General features: G+C 45.8%; 3 protein-coding genes across 6 annotated transcripts; 2 read left to right on the top strand and 1 right to left on the bottom strand.

The window, feature by feature from the left end:
- The first annotated feature begins 126 nt into the window (after positions 1-126).
- LOC118508122 (NADH dehydrogenase [ubiquinone] 1 alpha subcomplex subunit 9, mitochondrial) lies at positions 127-2324 on the top strand. The gene is made up of 3 exons (XM_036047629.1): positions 127-283; positions 413-1482; positions 1564-2324. The coding sequence occupies exons 1-3, from the start codon at positions 244-246 to the stop codon at positions 1657-1659; spliced, it is 1206 nt and encodes a 401-aa protein (XP_035903522.1). The 5' UTR covers positions 127-243; the 3' UTR covers positions 1660-2324.
- Positions 2022-5002, bottom strand: LOC118508121 (synembryn). The gene is made up of 4 exons (XM_036047628.1): positions 4733-5002; positions 4276-4637; positions 4034-4208; positions 2022-3949 (listed from the first exon to the last, which is right to left on the bottom strand). Exons 1-4 carry the CDS (start codon positions 4811-4813, stop codon positions 2933-2935), a joined length of 1635 nt encoding a protein of 544 aa, XP_035903521.1. The 5' UTR covers positions 4814-5002; the 3' UTR covers positions 2022-2932.
- Positions 5003-8360: 3358 nt separating this feature from the next.
- On the top strand, positions 8361-19897 carry LOC118507937 (zinc/cadmium resistance protein). Of its 4 annotated transcripts, none has more exons than XM_036047249.1 (6): positions 8361-8573; positions 15940-16230; positions 17913-18552; positions 18614-18739; positions 18816-18994; positions 19070-19897. In XM_036047249.1, the coding sequence occupies exons 2-6, from the start codon at positions 16042-16044 to the stop codon at positions 19577-19579; spliced, it is 1644 nt and encodes a 547-aa protein (XP_035903142.1). In that variant the 5' UTR covers positions 8361-8573; positions 15940-16041; the 3' UTR covers positions 19580-19897. The 4 variants fall into 4 exon arrangements, with proteins under 4 accessions (XP_035903142.1, XP_035903141.1, XP_035903143.1 ...); XM_036047248.1 differs by having other exon boundaries at positions 8399-8673; XM_036047250.1 differs by having other exon boundaries at positions 8399-8782.
- Positions 19898-20682: the final 785 nt, after the last annotated feature.

Below are 20682 nucleotides of genomic sequence, written 5' to 3'. Positions count from 1 at the left end.
TGGTAGCAGAACATAACTTTTTATGGAAAATTTTAAGTTTTTCTACAACAAAAGAGGCATTCGCTAATAAAATTATGCTATTTTTGTCTTGTTGACGCTTCGCAAACGTCACCAACCCGCAGCGATGCTTTGACAGCTGGCAAATGATTTTTCTTCCCAACAAAAAACATCAGGCAGGGAAGGAATCCGAACGAAAGAACTGCATCGCAAGGGCCCCGTAAATTTCGGTCTATCGTCCCGAAAATGGCATCTCTAATCCTTGTTAATGGGGTGCAACTGGCAAGTAAGTGTTGGCAGACTGTCGGCAATCGTTCTGGCCGCAAGCGGCAGCACTTTCCCATCCCGTTCCATCGGTTTGTTATGTAATTTGTTTTGGATGGTGCTAATCCGGGAATCGGTTCTTTGCTTCCAGAACAACAAACCGGACTGTTGGGTATCGTTTGTCTGAAGGCCAACTACAGCAGCGATGCGCCGCGCAAGATCAAAACCACCAACCTGGCCGCTATGAAGCGCGGTACCGGTGGCCGTTCGAGCTTCAACGGGATCGTGGCGACGGTGTTCGGTAGCACCGGCTTCCTGGGTCGCTATGTGTGCAACAAGCTGGGCAAAATTGGCAGCCAGGTCATCATCCCGTACCGGGCGGATCACTACGAAGCGCTGCGCCTCAAGCTGGTCGGTGATCTCGGCCAGGTGCTGTTCCACCCGTACGATCTGCGGGACGAGGAAGCCATTTACAAGGCAGTAAAATACTCGAACGTCGTCATTAACCTGGTTGGGCGCGATTGGGAGACGAAGAACTTTACCTTCAAGGATGTGCATGTGGATGGTGCGCGCCGGCTGGCACGTATCGCCCGCCAGGCCGGGGTGGAGAAGTTTGTGCACGTTTCGAGCTTGAACGCGACCCCGAACCCGCAACCGTTCTTCACGAAGGAGGGCAGCAAATTCCTGCAGAGCAAGTACTACGGTGAGCTGGCGGTGAGGGAAGAGTTCCCGGAGGCGATCGTGTTCCGCCCGTCGGACATCTACGGGCAGGAGGATCGTTTCCTGCGCTACTACGCGCACATTTGGCGCCGGCAGTTCCGTGCCATGCCGCTGTGGTACAAGGGCGAGCGCACTATTAAGCAGCCGGTGTACTGTTCGGATCTGGCGCAGGGCATTGTGAACGCGATCAAGGATTCGGACAGCCAGGGCCAGACGTACCAGGCGGTGGGTCCGCGCCGGTACAAGCTGTCCGCGTTGGTCGATTGGTTCCATCAGGTGATGCGGAAGGACGAGAAGTGGTGGGGCTACTACCGGTACGATCTGCGCTACGATCCGACGTTCCGCGTGAAGGTGCTGCTGACCGAGATGCTGTCACCGTCGTTCCCGATCGGCGATGTGCACACGGAGCGCGTGGAGCGTGAGTACGTGAGCGACGAGGTGCAGAAGGGTGTACCGACGCTGGAGGATTTGGGCGTAAATCTGACGTACATGGAGGATCAGGTATGTGTTTCGGGAAGGGGGGATTATCTTCGTAGATCGCAGCAAAAAAAAAAACAATGTTCAATTTGCCCTCATTTGTAGGTTCCGTGGGAACTGAGACCGTACCGTGCCGCCCTGTACTACGATGCTGAGCTAGACGAATTCGAAAAACCAACGCCACCACAGTACATCCAGTAAAGGAGCATGGCTTCCGTGCGTGTTCTAGTGTAGCGCGAGCGAGCGAGCGAATTGTGGTGGGTTGTTACGCTGAATGATTGAACCGTTCAAGACCGTACCACATGTAAAAAACAAACCCCGTTAAACCTATAATTCAAACAAAAAAGGTAAATAAAAAAAAAGTTAGGAAAAATGAAAATCTCTTACCTACTTCGTGAGATTCAAATGCTCCGACCACGTGTTCTGTCGCTGTTCCTCTCGTATCCCTCAAAGTATCGAGTACTGCTCAAGCGCTCCTTTGACGGGAAATCAACAAGGAAAACAGAGGAAATCCATCGAGCGAACAGCAAAAAAAAAAGCAAACCAAACACGCCAGCAGCATGTCACATGATTTAGGTAGTTGAATTTTATTGGCTGAAGTTGGCTGGAGATCCATGAATCCGATACTAAAAACAGACACAGTACAGACTACACAACATTCAGGAGTTACGAGGGTTAAAAAACAACGAAACAGAAAATGTATGGCCGCCCGGGCGAGTCCGCGGGCATAACACAATAAATAACAACATCAAATAGCCAGGAGCAGCAGTAGCAGTTGTAGAGCGGTTGGTGGCGGCCGGCATACCGAACCAGACGCGTTGGTGATGTGAGTTGGAAATAGTGGATAAATACATACAATACACATATCCGTGCGCTTGTTGCTTTGAGTAGCATTATGTTAACGTTTTTCCTCTCTCTCTTTCCGCATCGCGCGTGTCGTCCGTGGCACGCGAACGGTCGAAAGTATCGATCGCTTCGTCTCTGTTTTGGTTTTGGTTGCTTGCGATCGTTAAAAATCGTTTCCCCGTGCATACACTGATGGAACGGAAGCTACTTTAAAAAATCCACCCATTAAAAATGGAACACAAATGCTCGCAAGGAAAAGCCGGATACGGGGGGACAAAGAACATTAACATCTACGTTGCATCTAACCGACCCGACCGGGTAAGCGCCGGCTTATGCGAAATGTTTTTGGCAAAAATTTCTGGTGCTGCCGACGAGAAACTGGCGATCGACGGGATACAGCCTATTGCGATGAATATTTGAGCTAAAATAGTGTTTGGCATCGCAGGTTAAACTTGTTCGCCCCTTTTTAACGCTTTCCGCTGCTCGTATCGATTGGAGAAAATTGCTGCAAGGTCCAATTGAAACCATTTGCGTTTCGCGCGCTGTGTGCTGAGCTGCTTCCCGGGAAGAATGCGCTGGAATGCCTTGGGCGATGATCGGACGCTTTTGTTCTCTCCCCTCCCCGGGTTTAAGTTTTTCGCTTGTGGTCTCGCTGCTGCTCCGGAATCTCGTCCTGCAGCTCCATTATGTGATCGACGGCCTGCGGTCTGCCGTCCTCGCCTATTTTGCACGGCTGTATCAAACCCTGACGCTGCAGCTTGTCCATCAGCTTCACCAGCTCCATCGCTTCGTACTCCTTCTGCTCCTCGGACATACCTTCGAGGGGGTTCGGTTTCGGTGGTTCGTAACAGCCAATGACCGGGTTGATGGCGTGCTGTATCTGTTTATACTCCTCCGTATCGCTGTCCTCACTGTCCGACGAATACTGCTCACCACCGTTTCCGGTGCGACCTCCGAGCAGTCCACGGTTGGCGAACAGGCCGGCCGCATTCCCGTACCCGGTGTACTTGATCATGCGCCCAACGTTCTCCTTGCACAGTACGAACAACAGCTCCGCCGACAGGTCAGCGATCTGGGTGCAGGGACTCGTTAGCAGCGAGCACAGGTAGTTGCGTAGCTCCTTACCCACCTCCGGCCGATCGCGCACGTCTCGCAACGGTGGCAAAATGAGCGATCGCACGTACCGGCGATGCACACCGTCCGCTCGGACCGCCTTTATCAGCACCGTCAGTATCGGTGAGAGCATCTCGTATTGGTCCGTCTTCTTTTCCGCCTTCTGGAAGTTTTTGCGCAAAAACTCTACCAGCACGTGCAGTACGTATACATTGTTCCCTTCGAACGGTACGATGGCGGGTGGATCGATACCGTCACCCGCGGCCGGTGGGTCGTGCTTTGCGGTCAGAGAGCAAACGAGCTCGATGTAGCAGCTGACCGGAACGCTCGTGAGCAGATTAACGATGTTCGAGTGCAGCAGTACGATCTTGTCCCGGTTCAGGGTGCGATAGAAGAAAAGGTCGTGCAGTACGGTCACTAAACGATGGAACTGGGTCGCTTCCTCCTCTTCCGGTACGAGATTGTCCGACGAGCGGACTGTTAGATTGAATAACACTTTCAGCACCTCGTTTATAAGATCTAAATCTTTGTCCTGGTGAAGAATGGTGTGCGGAAACGAAATGAACGCTCGATTAGTTAAGCGGATCGGACGAAAAAAATTGGCATAGACACATACGCTGAATTCTTTAAATATTGCTGCCTGACTCATGAACAGATCCAGCGTTTCCACCAGGTACACCAGCCCGTGCAGTTGATCGCGTACTTTGGCTCGAATATCACAATTGATCGCTGTCAGCAGGAACAGCAGCTTCATGTCGAAATACTTGATATCGTATCCGTACGGTGCTTCCCTGAGCGGTAAGAAATTCTAATCAATCTACCATCCGCATTGAAGGCATCGCCTCAGCATCCACTCACTTGTACATCTTAACCCGCCTAATGATGCCCTCGGTGGAAGAATTGTTGAGACACATTTCCTGACACTTGGTGCTCTGGAATATCATATTGCTGAGACATTTGAGCGCTTCCACCTGTACCTCTTCCGCCGCATCGCACCCATCCACCGTACCGATGCCGGCCAGCTGCAGCAACCCATCGAGCTGTTCCACGCTGACCGTCTCGTTCAGATACGTCTTGTCGCGGGCCAGCACTTTAATCGCCATTAAGCAATCGACCCGGTGGGGCATGGCCGGGTCCGCCAGGTATTCGAACAGCTTGTTCCATATCACCACCCACTGGCCCGTGCTGGTAAAGTGCGTGAAGTTAAACACCTGGGAGTTCTAAACCCCGTGGGAGGGGGGTGGGCAAATAAAAAGCGAAAGCACGCGATTAAGTAACGAATCCAGAAGCCCTATGTTCTCGAGCAGTAATTTACCTGTTTGTTGAATTTCACCAGCGCTTCCTTTACCCGCCCATAATCACCGCTCAGCAAACAGTTTAAACTTTCCACATCCATCGCTTATTGCTATCCGGTTGAAGTAAAACGCACTCTATTCTAAGTTAACTGGCGGACAATGTGTTGCGGCTGTACAATCACGACCACGGCAGCTTGATGAATAAATTGGATTATCGTATTCGGGGGTGGTTGAAGACTTTCGTGCTCGCTGTGAGCAAATCGATCGCAATCAAAACAAAAAAGCAAAACAAGCCAACACCAGGGGTGGTGTCAAAGTGACAGCTCGAGCCAAACGTCAGTTTGAATGCCAGGGGTGTCGAACGTCGATCGTTGGAGGAAAATAAAATCCAATAAGATTTCAAAAAGGAGGGTGATATTCTGAGCTGAAGATGTAAATATGAATTTTACCATGAAAAACTTATTTTTCCCAGTTTTAAGCTACACAACTGTTAAAAACATTAGAATTCTTTTCGACTGGTTGATGATCATTAAAAATTGAAAACATCCTTTTTCTGGTAAACCGATCACGTAGTAGCGGTACAATTTCGTTCTGACTATCCGGGTGAGGGATCAAGGATTGTTTTACCCTTCAAAAACTTTTTTTTAAATTCAAGTCACATGGAGCCAGAAATGGCATTAGAAGATCTTTCAAGGTTATATAGTGTCAAAGCTGATGAAGGAGAAAATCTTCTATCATCCGTGAGGCCTCGTCGAAGGCTCGATCTGATTCTTGACTGTTTCTCAAAAAAGCCTTGTTCTGACTTGAAATCATTCAAAAATTAACACCAACGATTCCGAATGCTATTAACGCCAAGATCAAGTTTCCTAACTCCCAGAATTCCCAAAAGATTCCCTACTGCAAGGAAACTGGTTTTCCAACAGAAGCATTACCGAATCTTGTGTATGGGCATGCACAAAATCAGAACAAGTTTTGGTGACTATGTGCATCCTTTCTTACGGCTTAATCTCGTGCATATGCTCTGCACAGAAACTGTTGCCCGCTGTGCAAGATGAAACAGCATCGTGCTAAGGAAATGCTATCGCTTGACGATGCTTATCAGAGCAGCAAGATATGCGGGAAAAGAGCTTTCCAATAGCCCTACGAACGCATGATTCACGCAAATGATCTTTTGTCCTTGTCAGAGGATCCTGTTAGGGTTGTGTGCGTGATCGATGATATTCTAGCTTCAGCTCACCCACACCGCTTTCGCTATGTTGTGGAAACTCCTATGCTAGACAAGCACAAAGCGAATGCAATGAAAGCAGGAAGAAGGACGCGAGAGGTGGCTTGCATAAATGTTGGAAAACAATTGTGGAATGCAACAGTTCGAAGTGATAGTTCAAACATGGAACAGTGCAGTTGAGCTTTGTGGAGAAGGACAGCTGAAGTGAAAAGAAAAGTGAAGGAGAAGACCATAAAACATCTTGAAGGTATGCATGGACCTGGCTTTGTTGATAATCTCTTAATACCTCGCTGAACTCGTGTAAAGTCGTGATGATGCGTTCAATTGTAGCAGAAAGAGCTATTCCCATACGTATCCATCCAGCTACATTCCGCGATCTTCACGTGACACGCAACGCGCCCAGGCATGTTGACATCAACAGCGTCAAGATGCACTCTTTCTTCCTACATTACAGTGACCGCGATCTTCCACCTCGGTGTGCACATTCCTTCTGACCTTTTACCACCGGTGATAAGCAGCAGCAGCAGCAGCAGTCGTATCGTGTTTCCACGATAAAGTCATAGCCACGCGAATAGCGTGTACAGTATGGAAAATACTCGCGTCACACTGTTGATGGTGGCATGTCGGTGGAACACGCGGTGAACAGATGATTGATCGTTTATTGCCGCTATTCGAGAAAGCATACGCGAAACACGACATCAATCGGCTGCATTATTAAATTGGGTCTTCTCTCTATTATTACTACTAACATACGTCTTTGTCAACGTTGAGGTCTCCTTCCCTCCAAAAAGTCGAAAAGAAAAGCATAAGCATTAATTATGCTAAACCAAAACAGCACCACTTTTGCGTATACGCGTGTGTGCGTAAGGGCGCACACAACAACAACCTCGCACGTGTGTGCGAGGTGTATAATATTGGCGCTGATCGAAAGCATTTTACCATGTTGACATGGAGTCTGCTGTTATCTTTTCCACCACCCAAACCGCCCGCCTGCTCACCCACCCAGTTTCTTACGCCTGTATTGGTGAGAGAATTTTATTATGATCATCCCCGCGGTTTTTGGTGGCGCGCATACTGTTTGGGCATGTGTTTTTCCATTTCAGTTCACCAACAGCTGTGACCGTGTGAAGATGGCGCCGGGAAAAGTGTTGTAATCGTTCACTTTAGTGATGGAATTTTAAAAAAATATACAAGTAGTCCACTGAGCTTGAACATACCGTGTGAGACAAAATAATGAAGACGGTGTGATGTGTTGTTCGGCGACACGATCGCCCATCGGTAGCGGTGTCGTTCTTTTGCGCGGTAGGAACACGCATCGAATCTCATCCGGATCGATCTTCCGTAGTATGGATTCAGAATCCTGTTTTGAAGTTAATTTGAAGGGTGATCTTCCGATCGTCTGGGAATAAGTGAGCCAAAATGCAGGCGCTCATACATGGTACCACAAGCCAGAACTTCTAAAGGCATCAAGATACTCTTATCGCTCCTTCTTACCCGATTAAGCTAAAGTTATCTGTAAGTCGATTGAAAAAGATGTTTACAAAACATTATGATCATACCTTTAGATAATACCGATTTATGAATATGATCAAACAGAGTTTTGAAGGCAATAGCAGTGCCAATCTTTTACTCTAGGACTAGGACTTAATATCCAGCCATGGGTATATTCAAGTCAATGAAGCTAGCTATGGTCAGCCAGGATCTCTTGAAGTTTAGAGATTCATGGCTGTGCTGAACTACATCTTTGTATGATACAATATTTTTCTGTATTCTTGATCCTCTAGGAAGCGCGTAGTCCTACAACGCTTTAGCTCGGAATGTACCTGCTTTGTAGCGTTCCGTTGTTCGAGGCTTTAGCCGCGAATGTCTTTCACATAGCAGGTCCGACTGGTGAATCGCATCACCATTATCCTGTGCTTAGGACGGACTATCCAGCTAATGGTATAATCAAGTCAAGGAAGCTAAAAATAGCATACCAATACTTCTCGAGGATGAAGAGCCAAAGAAGATGATGCTGAGTTATCCAGAAACAAACTAACTTCTTATCCCTTTAACTCAAAAATAGCGCAATAAGCAGCAGTAGGAATGTTTGAAAGTTGATGCGCCACTGTGACTTAATTAAACTCATGAAGGCTTTTCGACAAATTTTTCTTGAAGTTGTATTGTAAGAGGATCGTCTTAAAATGTTCACGTAAATCTAGATAATCTTCATGAAATCACAATATAAATAAGAATATTTTTTAAATTAAAACCATCTAGGGTTATTCCCATGCTTCTAGGGGGATTTGATATCAGTGTCGGGAATCAAAATTCATATACACACTTCAAACCCACCGCACCCTCTCCGGGAGGGGGTTGTTGTTGTTGTTGAGATACAAAAAAAACCTCCCCACGATGGTGTGGCAGTGGAGGGCGCCCACTGTATTGGTGGCAGTCCGCTCACAGTCTTCGCACGCGGTCTGGTTGCGACCGGCGATAACGCGCACCAAAACCCGGGCACGTTCAGTTCACATTCAACAAGTGACGGAAGCGGATGATCAACCGACCGACAACGAATGATCATCGGTCGCATTCTACAAAAGTCGCCGGTTTTCCAACCCCCACACACTAAACGAGGGTTAACTACGTGAAATTGTGTGAGTGTGTAGTTTGGCCGTGTGTTTTTGGGGGTACTCTGTTTTCCCTTCCCTTAACATTGTGTTCCGGTCACTGTGTTGTGTTTCATCGAAGGCGCGTGTTAGTATTTTTAGAACTTAAACTGGTTCGCAAAGGAATACACGGGTGATTGGTGATGTTGACTCGGGTTTTTTTTGCTTGCTTTAAATATTTCGCCCGATATTGGGATGTAAGTGGAACGAACCTGATGCGTGTGTGAGTTAGGTGGGAATGTTTTCAGAAAAAAAAAATTGTGTTGGAGAAATAATAGTCTTGATGCCGGTTTTTGATGGCGCAGAGTTGTTGTGGAATCTGTAGTGTGTTTTTTTGTCAAATTGGAGATCTTAAAAATAGAACACAGTGACAACTGAAATGTCCGTTTACAAAGAGATTAAACTCGCCTAAATCCACCTCCATCAACCGCTTGTGGTGAGACAGTCTAATATCTGGTCTCAGGAAAGACCTTCCCGCCGGCTGGTCATAAATGCACCTGACTTATGTTTGTATGCTTTATTGTCTCTGTTGCTCTACGATAAGCCCACAACGTGTCGATGTGATCCGGTGCGCGTGTGTGTGTGTTTGTGAGAAACAATCGGGAAGTCCGTTCCCGTTTTTGTAATCTAAAATAACGCTCCAAAGGTTTTCGCGCATCTATCATATTCGCCGTTTGTGGTTGGCGATAAGAAACAACCTCCGAGCAGTTGTTAAAATGCGAAAAGATTGTTTATCGCCCCGATGTTTCGATTATGTACGGTACGGTGTACGGGAGGTGTATGGATTTCAATCGAGTGGGAGTTGGCAATTTATTGCCAAGCACGCCCCACAGTGTCTCGCAGGTGGTGGTGCGTGATGTGCTTTTGACGATTTTGATTGGATGCGAATTGAATGGGTTTTATTTGTTAAAAGATTCGAAAAAATTGCGGTGACAAGAACGGACACTAAAATGTGGTTAAAGGAGCGTGATTAGATGAGGTGAAAAATTGAGTTACTCTAATAATGTTCAAAATAATGTTAACGGCGCCATTAACAAACCAACCACGAGCAGATAAATGAGAGTTTGAGTGGTTTTTTTTATAGGTCTCATTCACTTTCAGCGCAGTTTAAGTTGGTCAGATAAATTTTCGGCACGTGCAGTACCGCAGACCGTTGACCGCAAATCAACCCGCTGGGGTGCTGGGGCGAAAAAGGGTTAGCGTATGTCCCGCTTTTTCCCCCTCATCGAACCAGATTTTCCGTCTGGCCTTCGGAAGCTTATGCACACTTATCTAACTATCCCACGGCTCTAATCTGACCGATATGTGCTGCTGGGTTTTTGATTTCCCTATCAACAGGTTAATGTGGTACAGTGCGTAGAGCGGGTAGACATGATAAATCATCTCGCTAATTGAGTTGCGAATTTCACTCCTCTCACGTGGCTGAGTGGTGGTTGGTATGGGAGATTAAGGGGGTTTGGGAGCGGTGTTGGGATACGAATTAGGATCTGCTGTTAGTTTATAATTATCAAAATCGAGTTTGGGAAGTATTTAATGAGCGAGTGCGGGAGTGTGACTGCATACGGCTGGAATAGAAATTAATTTTCTTTATTAGATAAAATATGTCATTTCCAAACTGGATGATTATAACATAACAAAAGAGGAATAAACTCAATTAAGCTTTGTAAAAACGAGGCAATCCTTATCTGTCTAAATGCTATTCTCAGTGTACAAACCAATCTGACTGATAGAGAATCAGTCATGTCCTTCATATAGCAGGAGTCCTAGAAAAAAATGAGCGACTATGGGATAGAAGAATTTCATAAAAAATATTGAAGTGTGACCATGTTTCGTCGAAATGGAGATCCAAATGGATATCTGTTGTAAAGCACCTGTTTAGTCTGCCTAGAAGATTTCTTTCAAGAAGCCGTTGTTAAATAGGAGGTCTACTACAAAATCGAGGCAGTGACACAAACTTAAATAACTTTGTTACAATGGACACACTAGTCTAGAATGGTCTCTTAAGTCTGTGAAGTCATAGCTATGTAAAGTCCCGTATCCACAAGCACCGATACACGTACTAATAAAACAAAGAAACCATCAGCCATGACAGACGAAAGCCCTCTTGAGCTTGTAGGCTCCCCTAGACTTGGACGAAATAGTAGAAGAAGTTGGTGTGCATATTATTCATTCAGAGAACTTTTCTAATCTGTTCTAAATACATACATTCCCGACTGTAACATGTTGTATTTTAATCTGATCCAATCTGCCTAATAGGTCGTTAGCCGTCAATCACCTGTCACCAAACTTGATTTAACAGCAAACGACAAACTTTGCCCGAACCGTGTCCACAAAGCTGGAGTGGGTGTTCTTTGTAAACCCGACTGTACGGAAAAGTCAACTTATAAAATTATTACATCCCGGACCCCGGAGTCTCCAAACATCTGTCCACCTTCACCAAAAGCTCAAGCTGAACGAAGAAACTTGAGAAGAAGACGAGTTCCGTCCCCACCCCAAAAAAAAAGCGCTTCACCTTGACCTCGTCTCCCGCGCTGGAGTCGTTTGTTTGTTTGCATACGTAATTTCAATGTCCATCGCCGACCGACGGAGTCTTATCGAACTTTGTCCAAATTTGCCTATGCACTGTGGGGATGATGATCACCATTAGCCTGCCTGCGCATGGTGCGCTTTATGAGCGGTTTATGGCAAAAGTCATTGACACCTTTGGTAGGGGTGTGTACGATTAGTTCGGAGTGTCTGTGTGCGTGTGTGTCCTCAAATGGGGGGACACATCGTGTCACGTTGGGTGAATGCACAAATATGCAGTTGCAACCTTGACGGGAATTGTGCCATGCCACCATAACGAACAGTTAGCCGAGGATCAATTGACCCGATTCGTGGTAGACGCCATCGACAGGGGACTCGAAGGGGTTGATTTGGCTCCTCCCCAGTGAAAAAAGTACCACTATCGAAACAAAGGCGAAAGTGAGCACGCTTCTCACTGCTGACCTTCGTGCGGTGCGTGATGAGACTACAAGTAATTGCTTTGAAGAATGTGATTTATGCAATATAATAATGAAAGTTTTATTGCTCAATCTACTAACAAGGAGGATAATCAAATAGGGAGAGAGAGGAAGAGAGAGAGAGAGAGAGAGAGTATGACAATAAAGCATTGAGGAGTCATACTCATTGATAGAATATTGCTTCTAAGGCATTCAAAAATCCTTCTAATAAAGAAACCATTCATCGGTGCCAAGCTCCAATGAGGACAAACGTGCCGTGTGTGTTGCGATCATCCGACCACAAAGAACACTTTCTTCCAACAATTGCTCGTGTGGGTTTACAAACCTTCTTAACCTGTAGCAAAAAAGCCAGTTTTTTTCTCAATTTTTTTGCACTTGCTTTTTAAAATGGCAATTTAAGCCTTTTTTCTGCTACCGACTACTAACAATCTGGCTTAAACTGAGGCTATCCGGTCACCTGTGCAATTACCGTCCAATTTTCACCCTCAAGCGTCATACCCAAGCAAAGGGTGCTAAGTGGTGTAAAATTATCATTTCAACCATTTGCTGGGCCTTTATTTGAATAAAAAAACCTAAACAAGCACTGGTCGAACGTTTGGTCGTGCCATTACTGCCGGGTGAATAAATTTCGGCACGAGTTTGGCTATTTTAAGAAAATCGTTTACAGCGTGTACGAAGAAGTGTGTATTGTCTTCCATAAATCGATGGAGCATGATGTACAGTAGCAACAATGATAGAAAAAAAAAGTCGATCGGATGCTCGATCGTGACATCATTGTGCGGGAGTTCACAGTTCCGATTCGGGTCAGAGTCAGAAGCAACACGCGACAAACACACATGGCGGCAAGGTTGATTGTCGTTTGAATTTAATCGATTTTTTTGCGACTAGTTATTGCTCCACAAAACGTGGTCCGAGTTTTTTTAAACCGGCCGGGTCGGTTGGAAGATGGACTGGGGCAGAATTTTAAACCTGTGGAACGATCTTTTGTCTGATGATTGGCCACGCGCCGAGCCGTGTGGGGCGATTGTGTAACATGGATTGGGCGATCTGTTTAGAAGCATGGCAATGGTGACTGTTTTTTTTGTTGTTGTTTGTGGGTCTGTTTATTGACCTCCAGTCGATCAAGGGGCGCGATATGTATAATTTATTGCAATTTAAATCAGAGACAGAATATTATGGGTTTTTAATCCTATACAAACGAGGATACTGAGAGCCTTGAGTCTTAAGGATCAGGAGCCTTGGATAGAAAAAGGTTTTCAAGATCTCATCAGATTTTTTGAGTCTAATCCCTAACAGATACAACTGTCAAACCGAATTCTTATACAAATTCAATCTCTTCTGAGTAATCATTTTTGTTTCAAAATATAGATCAAGCTCCTAATACACAGTCTAAAACAGATTCCACCATGTGTAGTTCCGCTAACTCATAATACATAATCTTCAGAAGATCCCACCAACAATGACTCTATATTTAACTTCACTTCAGTCTTCAAGGACTTGTCTCAATTAACTGCAGTTAGTTATCAGAAAAATATATTTTTCTGGGTGAGCTCACAGTTCATGATATACGGCATCTCCCACCAAACAGTCTGAACTACCAGCAGTCTGGCAGTTTCTGTTTTGCTAATAGTGGGGCACTATTTTGGATAAACTTGCTTTAAGTACTGTTTATCGCTTTTCACAATATTTTCCTCTCTATTCTGACGGGAACTGGACCATGCTACTATCCATGCGTCGATGCAATTTTGTACTTCATGGTAATGGGTAAAGTATCCGATTATCCAAGAGCCATGTTTTGTATCGATCAAAAGAGTTGATAAACGTTCCGAACAATGTCCGGCGTTAGGTGGATTTCATTCAGCCGTTTCTGAGTACGATTTAATAGGTGGCCACTGTAGTATGATGGGTTTGATAGGTGGCTCTGAATTATCTTTGAAAAAATAAATTTTCTTTTCCAACCGTAAATAGATTAAAGAAACAAAAAACATTGCAAAATCAGCACTTGCTTCTGCTTTTGATACGTATTACTTTGGTTTACAATGTTTTGTCCGCATCATTTAGCACAATGATAGTAGCGGCTTATCAATGTTACGTCAAACGCTGCACTACACCACGTTTGGCCACGCGTTTGCCTGGCCCAAAGATTGTTAGACAGTTTTTTTTGCTGTCCCCGATTGCAAAAACAAAAATCTCCCACCAGCAGCTCAGCAGTTTACGTGTAGCAATCTCGGGCTAGAAAGAATGGCCGACAATTGTGTGGGCAAGATGGGCTATCACAATCAGTTTACGGTGTAAACATAACACACGGTCCCAATACGACGCCAGCATCGGGGGCAAACCGTCCCATGGCTGCCGTGTCTGATCTTGGTGCAGTGGCTCTTCTCGGGTGTCACGATAAGGCGTGTCTCTCCGTCGGCTGCCAACTGTCAGAATTTAAGGGTTTCGGTCATAAATTAATCCACCGTGCCTGGAGACGGAGCAGAGCAAATGATAACAGCGCGTGAAAAGTATATTGATGGTAATTTGTTAGCTGGGTGAAGAGAAGCCCGAGAGAGCTGTGTCACGTTGAAGGCGACAAAAGTTGGTTGCTAATGCGAGCGAGGCGAAGTTGTAAAGGTTTGCTACATTTTATTCAAGGTACGATAAAGCGATGTGCTGTGAGCACATTTAAATTATGCAAATAATATTTTATAGTTCAATTTGCTTTCTTCTTCACCCGAGCTTGTCATCTTCGATGAACAATTCCACCTTATGCACTCGGTTGGCAAACTCTCCCCTAGCCCCGGAACCTTATCATCGCTTGTTTACGCCCCGGTGAGCATGTCGCACACGATTAGCGAAAGTGGATTACGCTGCCATGCCACGAACGACGACTTCGACCTCAACATGGCGAGGGCATTTATTCAATTCAAGCTATTGTGCGGGTTCGGTTTGAAGCTAACGAAGCCCACGAAACGGGCGCTCACACGAACCACTTTTTATTGTCGATAATCCAACCGCGCCGAGCCGCTAACGACCGTTATCCGTTTTTGCGCGCTCGTCACAAATATATTGCCCCTGTATGCTATGATAGGCTGCACGCAAGTCACGTTGAGCTTATGGGCAAGGTTAGAACTCTTCTAGTTAGTGACTTCATTAAGCGCGAGTATGTGGTCCAGTATGTGGAGCATGGGTTTTTGGAAGAGTTAAGTAATGTAAAAGAGCAGCAAGCGACCAATTTCGTTTACTTATTTTGTATGAAAAGCACACGTGGTCAGTTGGCTCCAAAACCTAGCGACAGGCTGCGCTTGTTTATTCAGCAATTTGTAACAAATAAAAACGTTCACAACAACATTGACCCAACGATCGGTGGTGTATGTGAATAATTTGTTTAGTCTGGTGACGATGCAAATTTTATGCAGCTCCGCTGATTCCAGTCTACGTCTGTTGAATGTTTGTCCCGATGAAAACATTAAATATCTGTTTATCACTTTTTGCCTCTTAAAACAGTTAAAAATGTATCAATTCTTTTTTTTTTAAGTATGTAAAAAGAAGCTCAACCTTCTAAGCATGGCCTTTTGTGTGCGATCAAAAAGAAGTAGAACTTCAAAGAATTCCAAACTGGTTTCAGGGAAGGGCGAAACACAATTAAAATAAACCCACGGGAATCTCCCCCCTCCTGCGGTGCAAGCATATTGAAGAAAATATGATCCTTCGATGGAATATGGCAGGGACGGGATGTTTTATTTTGGGGAATATAATTCTGATTTATGCAAGCTTCCATTAAGGTTGCCTTCAAACTGAGCAGTGTGATTAAATGGGCTTTTGCACGTGATACTCACTGCTGGCCTCGTTTAAAGCGGGACTCGTACACAATTTTGGACAATGTGAGGAGTTCTTCATTAGCTTAACAACTGTAAACTATTAAAAATTGCAGCTAAAGGTATTCTTAGTACTAATACGCATGAATCTCAAGGAGCTTTGGATACGCTTTCAGTTAGTAAGAACAGCTGGATGTGGATGTTTGTGCTCTTACGGTTAACAATATTTGATAATTTCACGGTTCTGACCATCAAGGATTTCAGAGACCCCAAGAAGTCCGATGGACGATTTGCCTCAGACGAGGTAGTTCCAGAGAAGGAGTCTTGGACGTGGTCCCGTCTAGAATTCCCGCTGGTCGGTGAGGCCTCTAGAGACAGCCCCCTCGGTCCATTATTAAATCTGCCACTATCTAAAGCTTCACCAAGGGAAAACGATTAAAAAAATCCTGAATAGATACTGTCCTCTGTCTGTCAGATTAACAAGCTCATAATATAGATTTTTGGCAATCAATAATTTTAACTTCATATTTTATGTTCACTTTTTTCTTCCAGATCTAATGAAGAGGCGTCAGCAGAAGAACTGTTGTATGTGAACGATCGTGCGGTGGATTCCGAGCTGTCTAAACACATTTTCCCCACAAACTGCCAAACAAGATGCCGATGAAGGAATGGATCTACCGGTTGCAGCCGGTGCAACTCTACATCGTACTAGCCCTTTCATCCGTCTACTTTCTGGTGCAGCTGTTCCTGAGCCATGTTTCCCACTCGCTGGTACTGCTGGTCGCATCCTACCATATGCTTTGCAACATCATTGCCCTCACCGGCTGCATTTTGACGATAAAGGTGAGTTTCGTTTTCTACAATCGTTTGCAAATTATTGATTAATTACTATTCACTGCCGGTTCGGCTGTACGAATGTTTGCCGACCTCGATTACGTGCTTCGGCAGTTCGTTATGACATTATTGACACTTCACAGTGAGTGTGAGTGTGATTGAGGGTTCGCGATCGCGTACGACCGATAAGATGGCACCGGTTGAGAGCTGCATTTGCAATTAAGGCAGAAGATGCCCACCTTCGCGAACGGGGTGGAATAATTGATGTGGTCCAATTGCAAGCCACTTCCAGTCCAACCTGACCGACTGGCATTTGTAGTGGACCGTACAGAAGGTGTACGCGCCGGACACGATAATCACTATGTAAATCGTACGGGAGAATGGATTAAAAAAACCCGCAAATCTCCTAACCATGCTAATAAATGTAGTATGCAATCAGGAGGTATTGGAGCTCGTTGGGTTTTTAGCAGTTACGGTGCATCCGACCCAGCGAGCGCCCAGTGAATTACGAGCTGACTTTCGCTTTCATGGCTTCAAATGCTCGACAGTGAGTGTGCAGTTGGCAGCGATGCCTAGTGGCGGCCGCGTGGCATTTGTTTGCGTTTGTCGACTCATAATTAAACGCATCGCAAAGCTGACTCGGGGCGGAGCCTCGGAATACAGCAATCATTTTCCACTTGCGGCGTGGTGGCATGGCGCGCAGATGCATTACGCTGCATCGTGAGTGCAGTTTGTGCGATTTCATCAATCCATTGTATCTGTGCTGGTGCTTTTTGCTGTTCCTTCAATTCCTCGCTTCCTACTATCCGGTGCATTAGCGGCTCTTGAAGCGATAGAAATTATGCACCCATTATCAGTGGGTTGATGCTGCTTTGTTCCGCTTGTTCTCATATTGCTAGCCCCGCTTTCCCATCCCTTCGTTCGCAATGGAAACTGCAATGCGTTACAATGCGAAACTAGGTAGGGCAGAGATTTAGGTAAAGAAATATTTGAAAGCAGCAAGCTAGTGGGGGAAAAAAGGAAATGCTATGCGCATTGCATAACTATCAGGCGTTAGGGATATGTTGAACGCTTAACGGTGAGAGCGCTTGAATAGCCCTCACTGTTGTGGCATTTATTTTTCCATTTCTTCACCCCCATTTTGAGGTTATTTGAGCTGTGAAAGAATCCAACACTAAGGGTCTTTTAAATGATTATGAATTTTAAGAAAGGCACTTCAGATCCATTGATGTGCGATTGTTTAAAGCCACCGCGCTACTTACGGGATGATTATTAACGATTGAATTGAATTCACCACACTTGATTAGATGTTTCCCACCAGTTGCTAAGCGATTTACAAGGCCACCAGCGGACGGTAGACAATTTTTCGTTTCCATAATTACCATCGTACTCATGTCGGCGCTTCCGACAAGGGTGTTGATTGATCTCGATAGGGAAGCCTCTTTAGGAGTAGTTATCGCTCGTTAGATATTGCTTACCGTACGTTATCATCGGTTTGCCTGGCTTACGCAACAAGATTGCGACCCCGATTACGACGCATAGCAACTGCGATATACCGATCGAGCGAATATTAATTGTCTATTGTACTACCCCATCATAGGGTGCGATAATAACAGTGCTCTGTACGCGTGCCTCGTTATCCGAAATGTTTTGGTTAATGTCTTCTTCTTCTCCTTCTTTTTTTGGAACAGAAAAGTGCCATACCGTCTGGCCGGGAAAGTTGTCCATTGAAGCCGGACGCACGCTCCGTCTCCCAACAGCTGACAGCCGGCGATGGGTCGGAAAAGTTCGCCGAAGTACCTCTTGCTAGCCAAGACACGACGGACGGAAGCAGGATCAGCTCAGAAGGTAAGGGCGAGGAATCGGCCCTGGAGATCAAGAACAACGTGAAGGTGAAAGCCCGTCAGGCGAGAGAGAGCACTCTGAAGAATACGTTCGGATGGACCCGCATAGACATCCTAACGATGCTGGTGGTGTGCATCTTTATGGCATCGTTTTGCTTTTCGACCATCATCGAAGCTCTGCAGACACTGTCCCACATACATCATCAGGATGCGATGCACTTTCCGGAGCATATCTTTATCCTGGGCGCGATGGGATTGATACTGAACGGGTTCTGCTATCTGTTGATCGGTGGATATACGTACCATCAAGGTAGCTTCCTGTACATCACATCGAGCGGCAATGTGATCCTGGATCACGTGATTACTGGCGAAGGTGTTCGGAAGGGCGATCGACGCCTTTCGGGCTCGAGAAGACAGGTCTCACCATCGCAACTACGCGACCAGTCGAAGCGTCAGAGCGTTCGCGAGCTGATGCGTGATATTTGCAGTAAGTAGTCAAAATACTTTTTGCCTTAGTATGGCTGATTCTTATGGTTTCTCTATTCCAGGTACTGTGATCGTCATTATTTGCTCGCTGATTGTGTACTACACGACAGAAGAAACGGCCAAGTTTGTGGATCCAGCTCTTTCGATTGTTTCCTGTATTATCCTGCTAACTCTGAGCTATCCATACAGTAAGAGTCTATTCTGGATATCTATTCTGAAAAGTATATCATTATCCTGATCATTCTTCAATTTCTATTCCAATAGTGAAAGAATCGGGAATGATCTTGCTCCAGACTATTCCCGACACGATCGACATAGAAATCTTCAAGAAAACACTGCTGGACGGCTTCAAGGATATTGTCAGTGTGCATGATCTTCACATATGGCAGCTGAGCGGAGATCAGTACGTCTCCACGGTACACATTATCTTTGACAACCCGAAGGTAAGCGCTCAGGAATCTTCAGCTTCACACAGAAGAACCTTTTTTTCTAATCTGTCCCCCTATCACTCGTTTCAGGTTTATCTCAAGATCCAAAACGATGTGATTGAGTTCTTCCACGAGCAGGGCATCAATCAGGTCACCATTCAGCCCGAGTTCAAAGTGGCGGACGAACAGCGAACCCTTGGCAACTGTCTCGAGGGTTGTTTGATCCAGTGTCGAACGATAGCCCAGTGCGCTAGCCGTACGTGCTGTGATACGATGTCACACGAAGAAGCCGCCAATGTGCCATTACTGATGGAAGTGGTTGATGGGCCACGGGCGGATAGCACGGATGAACCGAAAGGCAGTGAAGTCATTCAGATGAACGCACTATCGACAGTGAATTCGGACGACCAAGCTCAAGTGGCCATCGTGGCGAGTGAGCCAATGACCACCGAAGCCGGCGAAGGTGATAACCGTAAGCTAGAGAAAGACAATGTCTCTCAATCAAACAATGTCGAGGGCACCGACTCAGCCACAGTACAAATAAGCCCAGTTAAGACTGAATGCCAGGCGCGCGAGACGGAAGGTGATAAGAGCACGTAAATAAGAGAGTATTGCCACTAGAAATGGAACCACAGACCCCCGGAGCCACCACAAGGGCTTTGGGCGAAAGGAAATCGAACTAATCGATTGTATTTTAATTATAACGTTTAACGCTAGCGGGCGCGTGTGTGTGAGTGTGAGAGAAACCGCGGTTAAGAAATGATTGTTCCATACATTCGCTCATTTGTCGAGCGGATAGCCATATTGCTTATTATGTTATGTGAAGCAAAGCGTGTCGAAATGGTTGTGCTTGAAAATGTTAAAGCTGCATTTTACTTTCGTAGAATTAAGATAAAGTTTTACTATTAACACCTGAAATCATAGTTTTGCAGTTGTAAAGAAAGAAAAGAATAACGCCCGGCTGCGGAAACGACGAGTCGAGCAGTTTAAATATTCGAGCAACGGATTGTGTGGTGCTAGTTGCATACCTTCAGGCGCACTTGCCGTTTTCCACCCATTTCGCAGTGCAAAACTAAATCGTTTCTTCACGTAATTTATCCACGGGTTTTGTTGAGCTCAGAACGTGCAGTTCGGTTAACAAACCGTGCATCTTCATTTTCGCTGGCGCCTGTTCAACGGTTCGATGCAATAAAAATTAATGTTCCATTGTCAGCATAGTCAGCGGTACTGCGGGAAAGAATATATTCTTCGGCTCGTACCGGTTGCCCGTCAAACCGTTGCAGCCCGTTCCGTGGGGCATAATGAGATGGCTTTCTGCCCGCAGATTCCAGATCAACCCCCTGTGGACCAAACTTTCGACCAGATGCTCACCCGACGCTGGTCTAATTGCTCAATTATGTAGCGCCAAAGGTTTTCGGAGGGTAATTGAAAGCTTACCCTTTCTGTGGCGATTGGAAAACATTGCCACCGGCGTGAAAGTGGTTCGCTGGCGGGAAAAAACGGTGCAAAGGTAGACACACTGTTTCGGCTAGAACTCGCGTCGCTTTCGCTACGGAGCGGAGATAGTGGTGCACCTAAGGCAAGGCAATATCGTACCGTTTCGCGTACACGGGGTTATGGAAGTACTGAACGCTGGGCCAACCGAGAACGGTCTATAAATTGCGCTCGTCTACTTCATACTGCAGACGTATCTTTATTTGGTG

Source organism: Anopheles stephensi, chromosome 2 (assembly GCF_013141755.1).
Source record: "Anopheles stephensi strain Indian chromosome 2, UCI_ANSTEP_V1.0, whole genome shotgun sequence".
NCBI classification, from domain to species: Eukaryota; Metazoa; Arthropoda; class Insecta; order Diptera; family Culicidae; genus Anopheles; species Anopheles stephensi.
Note: the sequence above shows the minus strand (reverse complement) of the source record. Positions and strands in the feature narration are given on the sequence as shown.